We start from the raw sequence: 12,602 nt of genomic DNA on the forward strand, positions 1-12,602 counted from the left end.
GTATGATCTGAAGCTGCCCACCAGGTGCACTGACTCTGGGGCATCCTGGGAGCAGCAAAGTCAGCCACTGCCTGGGGCCACCTGGCATGAGCTATGGAGAGTTCTGCAGAGGCTGATAGTTGTATTAGGCTTGGAAGTGCCAAGGCGAGCCCCAGCTGTGAAGCAAAGCAGGCTGGTGCTAGTGCCAGGTCTTGGGCCTCTTATTGATAGGTTTGTGGGGCACACTGATGCCAGCTGCTGCTTGTTTGAGAGATTTTAGGAAAGTCTGAAGCCTGAGCCAGGAGAGGCCATTCATATAGAAAAGCTGCAGCAAACAGTCTGGGTGGGGCTGAAAATTGGTTGGGGTAGGGTCTCAGAGAATCACAAGGGTGGAGCAAACAGTGTGAGCCAAGCTGATGAAACTCAGATATGGCTGCCAGTCAGCTGGGAGGTCTCCATACAGGAACAATGAACCCATGAGCACCCATGTCTGGGAGAAAGCTGCCCCCAAGTTTCTGCCCCAATGCCAGACAATCCCGTTCCTCCCTATATGTCCCTGGATCACCCAAAGCTGCCACCCTGCACTGGAGCTCAGAGTAAGCAGGATCTTGTAAGTCTGTGCACTGGCTCTTTAAGAGGCACTGCCTGGGTCTCCAGCAGCCTCTGTGCCGTTCAGTCACAGTCCCCACTGGTTTTTATACCCGAAGTTAGGGGGACTTCTCTTCTCAGCTCTGGAATCCTGGGGTGAGGGTCTGGTGTGCAGCTGGGACTTCTTGCTCCTCAAAGGAGGCCTCTGCAGCTGAGATTAAAAAACACCATATGTGGGTGTCAGACCAGCCTGTTCCATGCTTCTGCCCCTCCTACCAGTCTCAATGCACTTTCTTTTTTACTTCTCTAGTTGTAGGTCTTCCATTCAGCCAGATTTCTGGCAGTTCTGAATGATGGTTTTTCTGTATTTTACTTGTAATTTTGATGTGGTGGTGGGAGGCAGTATCAGTGTTTACCTATGCCACCATTCTCTCTCCTTCACAAAATATTATCCATACTGCAAGGGTGACAAGAGTTATCTGCCAAAGATGTAAATGCAATCACATGATTAGTGTGCTTAAAACACTACCTACTTTCCCACCTATATTAAACTCAATATGAAATGCAAGACCTTTCCTGATGGGGCCCTGGGAAACTCACCAGCCTCAAGTCCTACTCTCTCCTTGCCCACCTTTGCTCCTGAAGTGCAGCATGTCTTGTCTCCATTCCATGTTCTCTCCCATCCCTCGGCCTAGAAAGGACATGTTTGCAGGCAGGTGCTTGAACAGTCTTCGTCCTGCAGACCCAGCTCGGGCCTCACTTCCTCAAGAGCCTCCTTTGATGCAGTCTATGATTGGTATCCTAATCTACATTCCAGTAGCATCTTATGTCTTTTCACAAACTTTGTGTATTTGAAACTGTTTGATTTATCACCTGTAATTACTGTTTTGTTTCTGAATTCTTGTTTTCAGCAAATTGCACATGGAGAGGACTCTGTCTGCATTGCTCTTCCCTATGGCCCCAGCACCTCTCACAGGACCTGGCACACACTGTATGTGTGTGTATGTATATATATATATATATATATATATATATATATATATATATATATATAACCACCTGATGTTTGTAGCTATAAATTCACTATTAGCTATAAATTCACGCTGAAGTTGCTAGCGGGCCAGACCATTATAAATAGGGAAGCAGGTTGCTTACCACGACAGTAGAAGTGATTTTTTTCTAAAGATATGGGTAAACAACGTGATTTAACAGCCTTTGAATGTGGGATATATTTGACCGTGAGTGGCCAGATTATTATGACTACCTGTTGTAGGCAAATTAGCCATACACTGCATCATATGGGATATGGAAGCCAAAGGCCTGTTTGAACACCTTTGCTGTCTGCAGTTACCAAGATAAAACGTCTCCAATTCGCACAGGAACACAAGGATTGGACAGTCAAGCATTGGAAAAAAGTCATGTGGTGCTCATATTGTGCAGGAGTGGTTTCAAGAACATGAGGGAGACTTTACCTTGCTTAGGTGGCCCCCACAAATCACCAGATCTCAATCCAATTGAGCATTTGTGGGACAAAGTTAAAAGAGCCATCAGGCAGCTGATTCCACAACCATCAAATCTCACAGAACTGGACAGTGCTATTCATCAGGCATGGTGTTAGATTCCTCGCATCACCTTTCAACATCTCGTGGAGTCAATGCCAAGAAGAATCGCCGCAGTATTGAAGGCAAAAGGTGGCCCAACGAAGTACTGATGGGGTGGTCATAATAATCTGGCCACTCGGGGTGTGTGTGTGTGTGTGTGTGTGTTTGTGTATAATTTCCCACGTTTGAAGGCTGTTAAATCGCATTGTTTACCCATATCTTCAGAAAAAAATCACTTCTACTGTCATGGTAAACAACCTGCTTCCCTATTTATAATGGTCTGGCCCTCTAGCAACTTCAGTGCAAAATTATAGCTAATTTGCCTACAAACGTCAGGTGGTCATAATAATCTGGCCACTCAGTGTGTGTGTGTGTGCGCGTGTGTGTATAATCCTTTGTTATAAAAGGTATTATGATGCCTTCACATTCTTGAACTAAAGGGCTTGTTCAGAATATAGATGCTTTCATAGAGCCATCTAGTGTCCATTTTGTTTCGTGATGCTAAGTGAGGAAAGCATGATCTCCATGTGGCAGCAGCAATTTAATGCCTCTTGCACAACTTTTTCCCCCCTCTGTTCTTCACCATATAAATGCTGTATTAGTCATTGCAGAATTATGGTAACAAAAAATGTGATAAGAGTTTGCTGGTTGATGTGACATGCGCTGCTAGCTGCTCCCTTCTGAAACCCCACTAACACGACAGGAAAGAAATCAAATACGCATGAACAGATCATGATTTTAAAAAGAAGAATGAGATAGAAGACAACAGCAAATAAGAGATGTAACCAAATTTTGCAACTTAAAAAGGAGAATGAGTGGCAATCAACATCAGCATTAGAAAAAGCAGAAAGCTAATGAAGACTGTTGGGGGACCAGTAAGATGACCTTCAGACCATCTCAAAATTGAAGGCATAGTAAAGTTACAGCCCTTTACCAGAAGCTCCTGTGGGACGTATGCTCCAGCAGAGTATAAACCAAGAGAAAAACAAAAACATTGTGTCCAGGACACAATATCCAACAAGGGGGAAAGGCAACAGGAACTGCCAGGATGGTCAGAAAGGGAAGTCTCAGGACTTCAGCTCTGAAGTGGGGACAGAAATCAGCTTGGACAGTCTTCCGAGAAAATGAGCAGAAGCATGCCAGATGTCTTGAGGTTTAACACCAGATGTCTTGGAACTAGGACTAGAAGTTCAGTGAATTTGATTGATTTTATAAAAAGTCACAAAAAGCCAGCAAAGAGTTTCCACCTCCACCTCTTGTTGAAGGAATCTAGAGATACATGACAAAGCATGGGGTCACAGGGAACAGAGAATCGTGGCTACACATTTTAGAATATGATAGGCATGGATAAATCATAAATTAACAAGTTAGGCCTGTGAATATTGTCAATATTAGATGAGAAGCTTAGGCCTTTATTTGATAAGTAATGAGGGGCCATGTCAGGTTTTAGTTCAGTAGTGACAGCTCCAGAGTTGAGCTATACCTTGGTCTCTGTTTTTAAGACTATTTTTAAAATATATTTTTATTAATTTCAGAGAGGAAGGGAGCAGGAGGGATAGAAACATCAGTGATGAGAGAAAAGTATTGATTGGTTGGTTGCCTTCTGCATACCCCCTACTGAGGATCAGGCCTCCTGGTTCATAGGTCTATGCTCAACCACTGAGCTGCAGCAGCCAGGCTGGTCTCCATTTTTTAATATCCCCATGGCTCAGAGAGCAACCTAATAAGGAGTTTCCTTGACCTTCTTCCCGCATTTTCTTCCTTCTGAAATGCCATGCATTGTCAGAGCTCCCCTAACCCGCTCAATCATCAGTAACTTCCTTTCAGGGTCCTTCTCCACTACCCATAGCACCAGTGGGTTTCAATGCTCCTGGGCTCTTCCTAGTGTTCCCAGAACTTGAATGCCAGGTTCTTGAGTCTCAAAGTCATAGAAGTAAGCACTGAACTACATCAATCCGTCGAGCTTACTGAAAAGAGCCCGCACACAGGAGTTGAGCAGAAGAGAGTCCATCCCCCTTTAGGCTTTGTGGATGGAGCATACAGGGGGCCTTGGGGGGCGGGGGGTGCAGGGCTTGGGGATGAGGTCAGTTGTTCCACAATCACCATCCAGCTGTAGTTGGTCCCAGAGTCATCACAAGGTGTTCTCCACGGTCCGGTCCGTGGACCCCAAAGGGCCTGTAAAATAATGCCTGCACAGCCCTACCAGTGTGCTCAGTGGCTGAGCGTCCACCTATGAGCCAGGAGGTCAGGGTTCCATTCCTGGTCCGGGTGCATGCCCAGGTGGCAGGCTCGATCCCTGGCAGGGGCCTGCAGGACGCAGCCGATCAATGATTCTCTCTCATCATCGATGTTTCTATCTCTCCCTCTCCCTCTGAAATCAATAAAAATAATATTTAAAAATAATAATGCTTGCACATTATAGCTACCATCTAATGGACAAAAAAACCCCTAATTTTCAGAACATGGTGTTGAGAAAGGATGTCATTGTACATTCGTTCCTTTAAGGATGCGGTTCGGTTAATTTCAACAACGGTGTTTTACCGAAAGCAGGGAGTCACCAGGATGAAAGCTCTGGTCTCCATGGAGTGAAGCGCTACCCCCGGTCGCGTTCACCTCGCACGGGTTCCCCACGCCGAACAGTGCGAGCTCCCGGGCGAGCGCGGGCTCCCGACCCCCTGGGAGGGCAGGCGGGCGCCGGCCGGCCAGGCTGGGGACACCCTCGGGGATAAGGCTGTCGGCCTGCGGAGACAGGCGGCTGGGGACGCGGCCCGGCCTCCGCGTCGGCCAGCGAGCACCTGACACCTCGGCGCCACCGGCAGGACCCTTCCCTTTCCCGCACCTCGCACCGGAAGCTGCTCGCTTTACGGCAGGTGCCCGGCGAACGCCGAGGCTGCCGTAAAAGGAGGCGAAGTCCAGGGCGCGGAGGCGCCGACTTCCGGCTTCGCCACCAGCCGGGCGGGAAGTGCGCGGTCGGTTGGAGCAGCCGGGTCCGTCCCGCGGGCCGCACTTCCGAGAGGCGTGTTCCGGGCGGGCGGACGCAGCGCCGGCGCCGGTTGAGACACCCTCCGCGTCCATGGAGGCGCCGGGGCAGGCGGAGGTCGAGCATGAGGACGGCGACAGCACCTGTGGGGACCTGTGCTGCATGGACCAAGGCCTGCGGAGGTGAGGGCGCGCCGGGCCGGCGGCGGGGCCGGGGGCCGCCTCCCTCCCTCCCCGACACCCTGCTAGCTCCGGGCCGCCCGCCCCGCCCCGCCCCGCCGAGGGGTCCCTGTCCCTCGGGTTCTGCCCGTCACTGCACTGCCCCTTCTCTGACCCTGACGCCGCGGTCTCCGCCCTGCACGGGCTCTGCCGCGGGCCCCGGTCCCAGTCCGCCCTTGGCGGACCCGCGACGCCGGCGTTCACGTGCTTCTTGGACGGCCTGAGCTCACCCTTTGGAGGCCCGATGCCCGCTGTCATGCAGTCCAGACTCGTGCGTGGAGCCCCTGTCCCGGTCCCTGCCCGCCGCGCACCTCGCAGCCCTCCCTCTCCCTCCCGGTTTCCCGCCGACACGGGCTCACCGGCGGGCGGGACCGAAGGCCCCTCCGCTCCTGGTGCCTCGGCGGCCCTTCCTGTGAGCCTGGCTGCTCCTGCTAAAGCGTCGTGCCTGGACCCTGGTCTGAAATTTGCCGGATGGTTTTCAGAGGAGTATTTCTATTCGATAGTAGCTGTCACTTGCCGAGTGCCATCTGTGTGCATGTTACCTGTCTTGTCACTGGTCCTCACCGCAGTTCTGCCAGGTGGCAGTTTTGCTTGTGACAAACCTGAGACCGGACGGTGTAAAAAACTTTCCCAGCCTCGCAGCTGGTGAGCAGCTAAGTTCAAATTCAAACCCATCTCCGTCTAAGGTCACTCTGCTTTTTCTGCTGTGCCACGTAACCTGCACAGTATTAATTTCCAGAAGCAGAGATGTTTTGGAAAATAAATGGTTGACATTAAGAACACATGTTAATAGCATAAGGTCTGGACTAAGTAATAGCTCAGTAAGTGACGGAGGCGAGGTCATGGGGACCTGTAGAGGTGGCCAGTTTGACATTTAGAAGTGCTGCCTCCTTTTGGGGGGGGGGGGAGCGTACAGAACATGGAGCCAGTGCCATGACCGCGCCTCCACCCCTCCTCCGCACGTGTGCGCGTTTGTGTTCCTGGGAGGGCGGTTCCAGGGGGGCCCTGGTGTAAAGGGCACGACTTGAGAGAATGAGGAGATGCGCTCCATTCAGTGGAGGTGCATTCCAAAGTCAGCAGGGAGGACGGGCACTTTTTCAGTAGAAACAGCAGCGCCCGCGGTGTCTTTTGAAATGGGCTGCATCCTGCGTTAAGCAGCCCTTACGGACGGTGAGGGAAGTAGTGAACTGCAGGGCCGGGTCTGGATTTATACCGGCTCAGTAAGGTAACAACTACAAGAACTGGGACAAGTTACTGAATTTCTGTAAATGTCAGTTTCCTTAGATCCCGACCGTTTAGTATTGTGAGAGTTGAATGAGATGAGGAAACGGGCTGTTAACTCATGGAACAGCAAAAAAAAGTAGAGTGCCGTTCTGAGCTGGGGTGTAGGGACCCCACGGCCTTTGCCCTGGTGCCTTCCCTGTGTGCTCATCACTTCATGTTGAGAAGCTAGACATGCCCAGGGTCACCTGCATCTCCTAAGAGGGTTTCTTGATTATATAAATGTCCCAAAATGCTGTTTTGTGGTAGGAATTGCTATACCTGGTGAGACATTTCAAGGCTACTACAAGTAGGAAGAATTTCATTATAGAACTAGAAGCCCGATGCACAAAATTCATGCAAGGGGCTCAGCTCTCGCAGCCCCGGCTTTGCCCGGAAGGTAGTCCAGCTGTCTGGTCTAATTAGCATATTATACTTTTATTGTTTTAGATGAGTAGAGCTCACAGTTATATATACTCTGTTGGGTTAATTTTAATTATTTGGTATGATTTCAAAATCCATTTTTTTGTGTTTGATGGTACATATTTTCTTTTATAGCATATCAGAGTTATTCTTAGATTCAACCCTCCATGCCATCAATCTGCATTGTAACAACATCTCGAAGATTGAAGCCATTGACCATGTCTGGAATTTACAACATTTAGATTTGTCATCTAATCAAATCAGTCAAATCGAAGGGCTAAGCACACTGACAAAACTACGCACTTTAAATTTGTCCAGCAATTTGATCACAAAAATAGAAGGTGTGTAAGTGATTTTCATGTAATACTTTGAATAAGGAAGATGACTGAAGTCCATTTTTTTTCCTTCCCAGAATGGGATAAATAGTAAACTTTTGAAAACTGACCCTAAAATTTATCATATAAAAATTTTTCTCCTAGAAAAGTTATTAGCCTTTTTCAAGTATTTTATAAAATACGAACAAAATTGATTTTACTGTTATTTAATTTGACTGTAGATTTGCTTCAAAAAGTCTGAAATAGTATTGCAGTACTATATAGCTTTAATAAATTGATTATTGAATCCTGTAAAAGCTTTATTTTATTTTATTTTATTTTATTTTAGGACTTGAAGCACTAATTAATCTGACTAGACTGAATTTATCCTATAACCACATAAATGATTTAAGTGGTAAGTAGATGTGCTTTATATATATAGAAGCCTAAGCGACTGTTACAACTGGTTGACAGGTTGCTATGACACTCAATGCTGGAGCTTCCCCCTGGTGGTCAGTGCACTCCCACAGCCAACCTCCCATGGCCGGCCAACCTCACACAGTCCCTCCCCCAGCCGGATGGCCCTGATCGGCCCCCATCAGGGCCAGCTGGTAACATCCTGCGGTCCCTACCCTCTGCCAGCCGGCCACGATAGGCCCAATCAGGACTGGGTGATGGGCAAGATGGTCCCGATTGCCGGCCAGGCCGAGGAACCCCACCCGTGCACGAATTCATGCACCAGGCCTCTAGTTTTTCTATAATGCTGAATATTTGCCATGTGTGGTGAGTTAGAATGAGCTTAGCATGTCAGAAAGCTGAATAATACAATTTTTGACCAAAAATCTCATCTAGAGAATGTGTTGGTACCAAAGCTACCACTGAATGAAGAATTGGGATTAAAACTAGGGTGGTCTGTAACAGGACAAACTTGGATAGAAGGACCTCTTTGGGGGGAAATGGTATTTTAATCTTAGATAATTAATGAATATACTGTTCTAGAGAGGAAGAATTCCAGTAGAACTTCTTACAGTGATAAAAACATTCTACATTTGCGCTGCCTATCAAAGCACCCAGTGTGCCATGCAAGCATTTGAAATGTGCCTAGTGCACCGAGGAACTGGATTTGTCATTTTATTTACTTTCAATCAAACTTAAGTTTAAATTACAAAGCCACCTGAGGCCGTCCTACCAGATTGGACAGTATGAGTGTAAAGCATCCCAAAGGCCATTACAAATTGAAGATCAAATACATGTTTTTTCTTTTTTACTTCAGTATGTCTAAAAAGGTAAAAAATTACCTACTTTTTAACTGATTAAAGTGATACACTGATAAAGTGAAAAAAAGTTTCATAGTTATTCATCAAATTATTGGATAACTATTTTCTCTATCTTCATAAACTCAATCGATATTTGAAACAGCCTTATTCATTCATTGGTTTTCTCCCCTACTAGAAAAATCCTACCCTACGCCAGGTGTTTAGCATACAAAAAAAGAAATGACCTAGTCTCCACCCTTAAGCTGAAGTAGCAGCAGTATTTTAAATTTTCCCCCCAAAGATGTGAAAGTATTAGGTTTGAGTATTGGCTGTAGGCCTGTCACTGTTGTGCGTTGTTGAGCAAAGTCTGTCACTTTTTGGATGCAGTTTCCTTATCTGAAAAATATGAATCTTAGATAAGAGAGTAATTTACTTATCAACAAATATTTATTAAAGAGTACCTGTGGACAGATAGAATTCTTTTTTTATGTTTTTTATTGATTTTTAGAGAGAGAGGAAGGGAGAAGGCTAGAGAAATGGAAACATCAATGAGAGAGAGACATCCATCAGCTGCCTTGATCAAGCCCATAGTCAGGGCATGTGCCCTGACCAGGAGGAATTGAACCATGACCTCCTGGTTCATGGGTCGCCCCTCAGCCACAGAGCCATACCAGCCAGGCTGGACAGATAAAGTTCTTGTAGGGAATGATTATGGAGCATCTAGAATTTACATCCGTTGCTGGTAGAATTCAAAGTAGTATAAGGATTTTGGGAAACAGTTTGAAGGTTTCTTATAAGGTTACATGTACGTTTATATGCAATCCCACTCTAGGCATTTACCAAAGAGAAATGAAAATATGTCTAATCAGAGACCTGTACATGAGTGTTTGTATGTTTATATAGCTTTTCATATAATCAGGTTTCTGTGATTATCTGTAATCTCTAAAAACTGGAAACCACTCACTTACCTGTCACCTGGGAAACAGAAATTGTGATGCAGCACAAGATGGAATACTAAGGCCATAGAGAGGAACGAGCTATTGGAACATGCTGCAGCGTGGATGAATCTAAAAAGGAATTGTGCAAAATGAAAGCATGCACAAAAGGCTACCCTGTGTGAATCCAATATGTGCCATCTAACAAAGGCAAAGTTATAGGGGCAGAAAACAGACCATCAGTCGCCAGGGCTTGAACCTGGGGAGAGAAAATTGCCTACATAGGGACACACTGATTGGGGTGGTGGAAATAAATGTTCTATATCTTAGTCATGGTTAAAAAAAACTACATGTTGGTCAAAGCACATGGAACTCCACACCTAAGAAGTGTGAATTTTAGTGACTGTCTGAGAGAAGGAATATGAAGAAAATGTCATAGGCAACCCTGGAAGTTCTAATAGCTAATTCTTGGAATGATGTATTTTATTCAGAAACACCTCGCTAGAGAGCAGAACGCGGCAGTGTGTGTGCTAGAGCATGTGGCACGCTAGGGCTCAAGCGAGCAAGTTGGACCTCGGAGCAGAGGAAGGAAGTGTGGCTGGAGCACAGCAAATGGGGTTCGTGTGCAGAAGAGAGATGAGCAAGCAGGCAAAGGGTGACATTTGCATGTTGTCGTAGGTACAACGGGGGCCATGGGAGGGCTTTAAACAAGTGACGTCGCGCATGTGTTAAGGATCACTTGGGCTGAATGAGGAGGATGGGTGTTAGGACGGGAGTGGGAGTCAGTGGGAAGCTGCTCCAGGTGTCCAGAGGAGAGGGTGAGACCTGGACTGGGTGGAGACGGGAGATGGCTAAATGCGTTTTACATGTGGAGGTCATAGGCCTCGCTGATGGGTGCGATGAGGGCATGGAAGAGAAAGAAATCCCAGATGATGAACACGAGTTTTCCCTGAAGTAACAGGCAGATGATGGTATTGCTTCCTGATGTGTGATGATTGGGGAGGAGCAGGTTTGAGATGGGGTGAGACGTGAGTGTGTGTGTGTGCGCGCGCACATGCACATATGTGAGTAATTGGGTTAGAGCTGAGATCTGGCACATTGGTGGTGTTTGTAATCATGACACTGCGGAAGGTCCTGGAGAGCCTGTGGATGGAGGAGGGACACTAGGGGACAGCCAGTGACGAGTGTGTGTGTGTTAGTGTAATCAGTTGGAGCTGAGATGTGACACGTCGATGGTGTTTGCAGCCATGGCACTGCAGGAGTGCGGGAGGTCCTGGAGAGCCTGTGGATGGAGGAGGGACACTAGGGATAGCCAGGAATGTGGAGCAGGACCTTACAGTGCAGCTGCATCTCAGAATGGCCCTTCCAAGAGAAGGGAGGCTGGGGCACGGTCCACTGACAAGCTCCCTTCTCCAGGGCTGAGGGAGCCCTGCAGGCACATTTCGGGCTGCACCTTTGCTCAGCAAGCTCTGCTTGGAAGCAGGTTCTGAGGCAGGAAAGAGAAACGGCCAGTTGCGCCCTGCGTCGTAGCACCATAATTTACAGTAGCCAAGATCTGGAAGCGGCCCAGGTTTCCATCAGAGGAGTGGATACAAAAGCTGTGGTACATTTACACCATGGAATACTATGCGGCAATAAAAAAGGATCTCTTACCTTTTGGGACAGTATGAATGGACCTGGAGAGCATTATACTAAGTGAAATAAGCCAGTCAGAGAAAGACAAATACCACATGTGGAATCTAATGAACAAATGAGCAAAATAGTAAAACAGCCAGCGCTCTAGGGGTACCTGAGTAGGGCACATGAGGCTGTCAGGGTGGGGTTCCTGGCTTACCACACCCCAGATAAGCTGGGGCTATAGGTATTACCAGGGACTAAATCAAATGCTATTTGTATTTTATGCTCAAACCAACAATGGAAGCTTATTCAGTGTTTGCTTATCAGGAAGGAGCCTGGAGCCTTGCTTGTTCTGTAAGTTCCTGCATGGCCTAGGAGGCCTGAGAGTTTTGTTTGAATGGAACTCATACCAGGGGCCTCTGTTCTCAAAACAAGAGGACTTGACTGACACTCTCCACGCGGTGCAGCTTCGCAGCGAGGCCTCGCTCGCCCTGTGCCTTCGCCTCGAAGTAGAACCCACATCACGTGTTCCATGAGCTGTTGGGGAAATGGCTGCTGTGGCATCAGCAGGGTTTTTTCATCTTGCAGGTTTGATGCCCCTTCATGGAATCAAACATAAGCTTAGATACATCGACCTGCACAGCAACTGCATAGACAGCATCCACCACCTGCTCCAGTGCGTGGTGGGCTTGCACTTCCTGACGAACCTGGTTTTGGAGAAGAATGGCGAGGATAACCCTGTCTGTCGGGTGCCGGGTAGGACCCTCCAATTCACTGCACTTTATAACGGTGTTCACAGCAGCTGGTGCTTAGAACTTGCTTTCATTTGTCTTAAGCTTTTCAGCATTTTATTACGGATTTGGAAAAACATAATTGCAAAATAAAATATTTTTTTAGACAAACTAAGTTGCTATTAAAAGAATAACACAGTGAATAAATTAGTGACTCCGTTAAACAGTTTTAAATTTGACTAGAGACCTGGTGCACGAAATTCGTGCGGCGGTGGAGGGTGGTCCCTTAGCCCGGCCTGCACCCTCTCGCAATCTGGGACCGCTGGTTCCTGACTGCTGGCTGGCCTGCCTGATCGCCCCTAACCACTCGCCTGCCTGCCTGATTGTCCCAACCACTCTACTTGCCTGCCTGATCGCCCCTAACCACTCGCCTGCCTGCCTGATTGCCCCAACCACTCTACTTGCCTGCCTGATCGCCCCTAACTGCCTCTGCCTTGGCCCCTGCCACCGTGGCTTTGTCTGGAAGGACATCCGGAAGGTCATTAAACTCTCCTGTCTAATTAGCATATTACGCTTTTATTATAGATAAGTGAGTGCCTCAGAATTAAATTATCATTGTGAGATTATCTTAGAGTGTAACTCTAGGCAGTTGTAGGTACCTCTGGTAGCTGACAAATTCAGTTGAATCTCCAAGTAATTA

General features: G+C 47.4%; 1 protein-coding gene across 4 annotated transcripts in view; it reads left to right on the forward strand.

The window, feature by feature from the left end:
• The first annotated feature begins 5,081 nt into the window (after positions 1–5,081).
• The window catches only part of LRRCC1 (leucine rich repeat and coiled-coil centrosomal protein 1), a 31,446-nt gene continuing 23,925 nt past the window's right edge, over positions 5,082–12,602 (forward strand). Inside the window, exons 1-4 of one of the 4 annotated variants that reach the window (XM_081111029.1) lie at positions 5,089–5,330; positions 7,185–7,390; positions 7,713–7,778; positions 11,760–11,927. In XM_081111029.1, the coding sequence (XP_080967155.1) occupies positions 5,242–5,330; positions 7,185–7,390; positions 7,713–7,778; positions 11,760–11,927 (529 nt within the window). In that variant the 5' untranslated portion in view covers positions 5,089–5,241. Of the gene's footprint in view, positions 5,331–7,184; positions 7,391–7,712; positions 7,779–11,759; positions 11,928–12,602 lie in introns of all 4 variants that reach the window. The other 3 variants (XM_081111030.1, XM_081111031.1, XM_081111032.1) reach the window with 3 other exon arrangements.

Source organism: Myotis nattereri (assembly GCF_964212035.1).
Source record: "Myotis nattereri genome assembly, chromosome: 17".
NCBI lineage: Eukaryota > Metazoa > Chordata > Mammalia > Chiroptera > Vespertilionidae > Myotis > Myotis nattereri.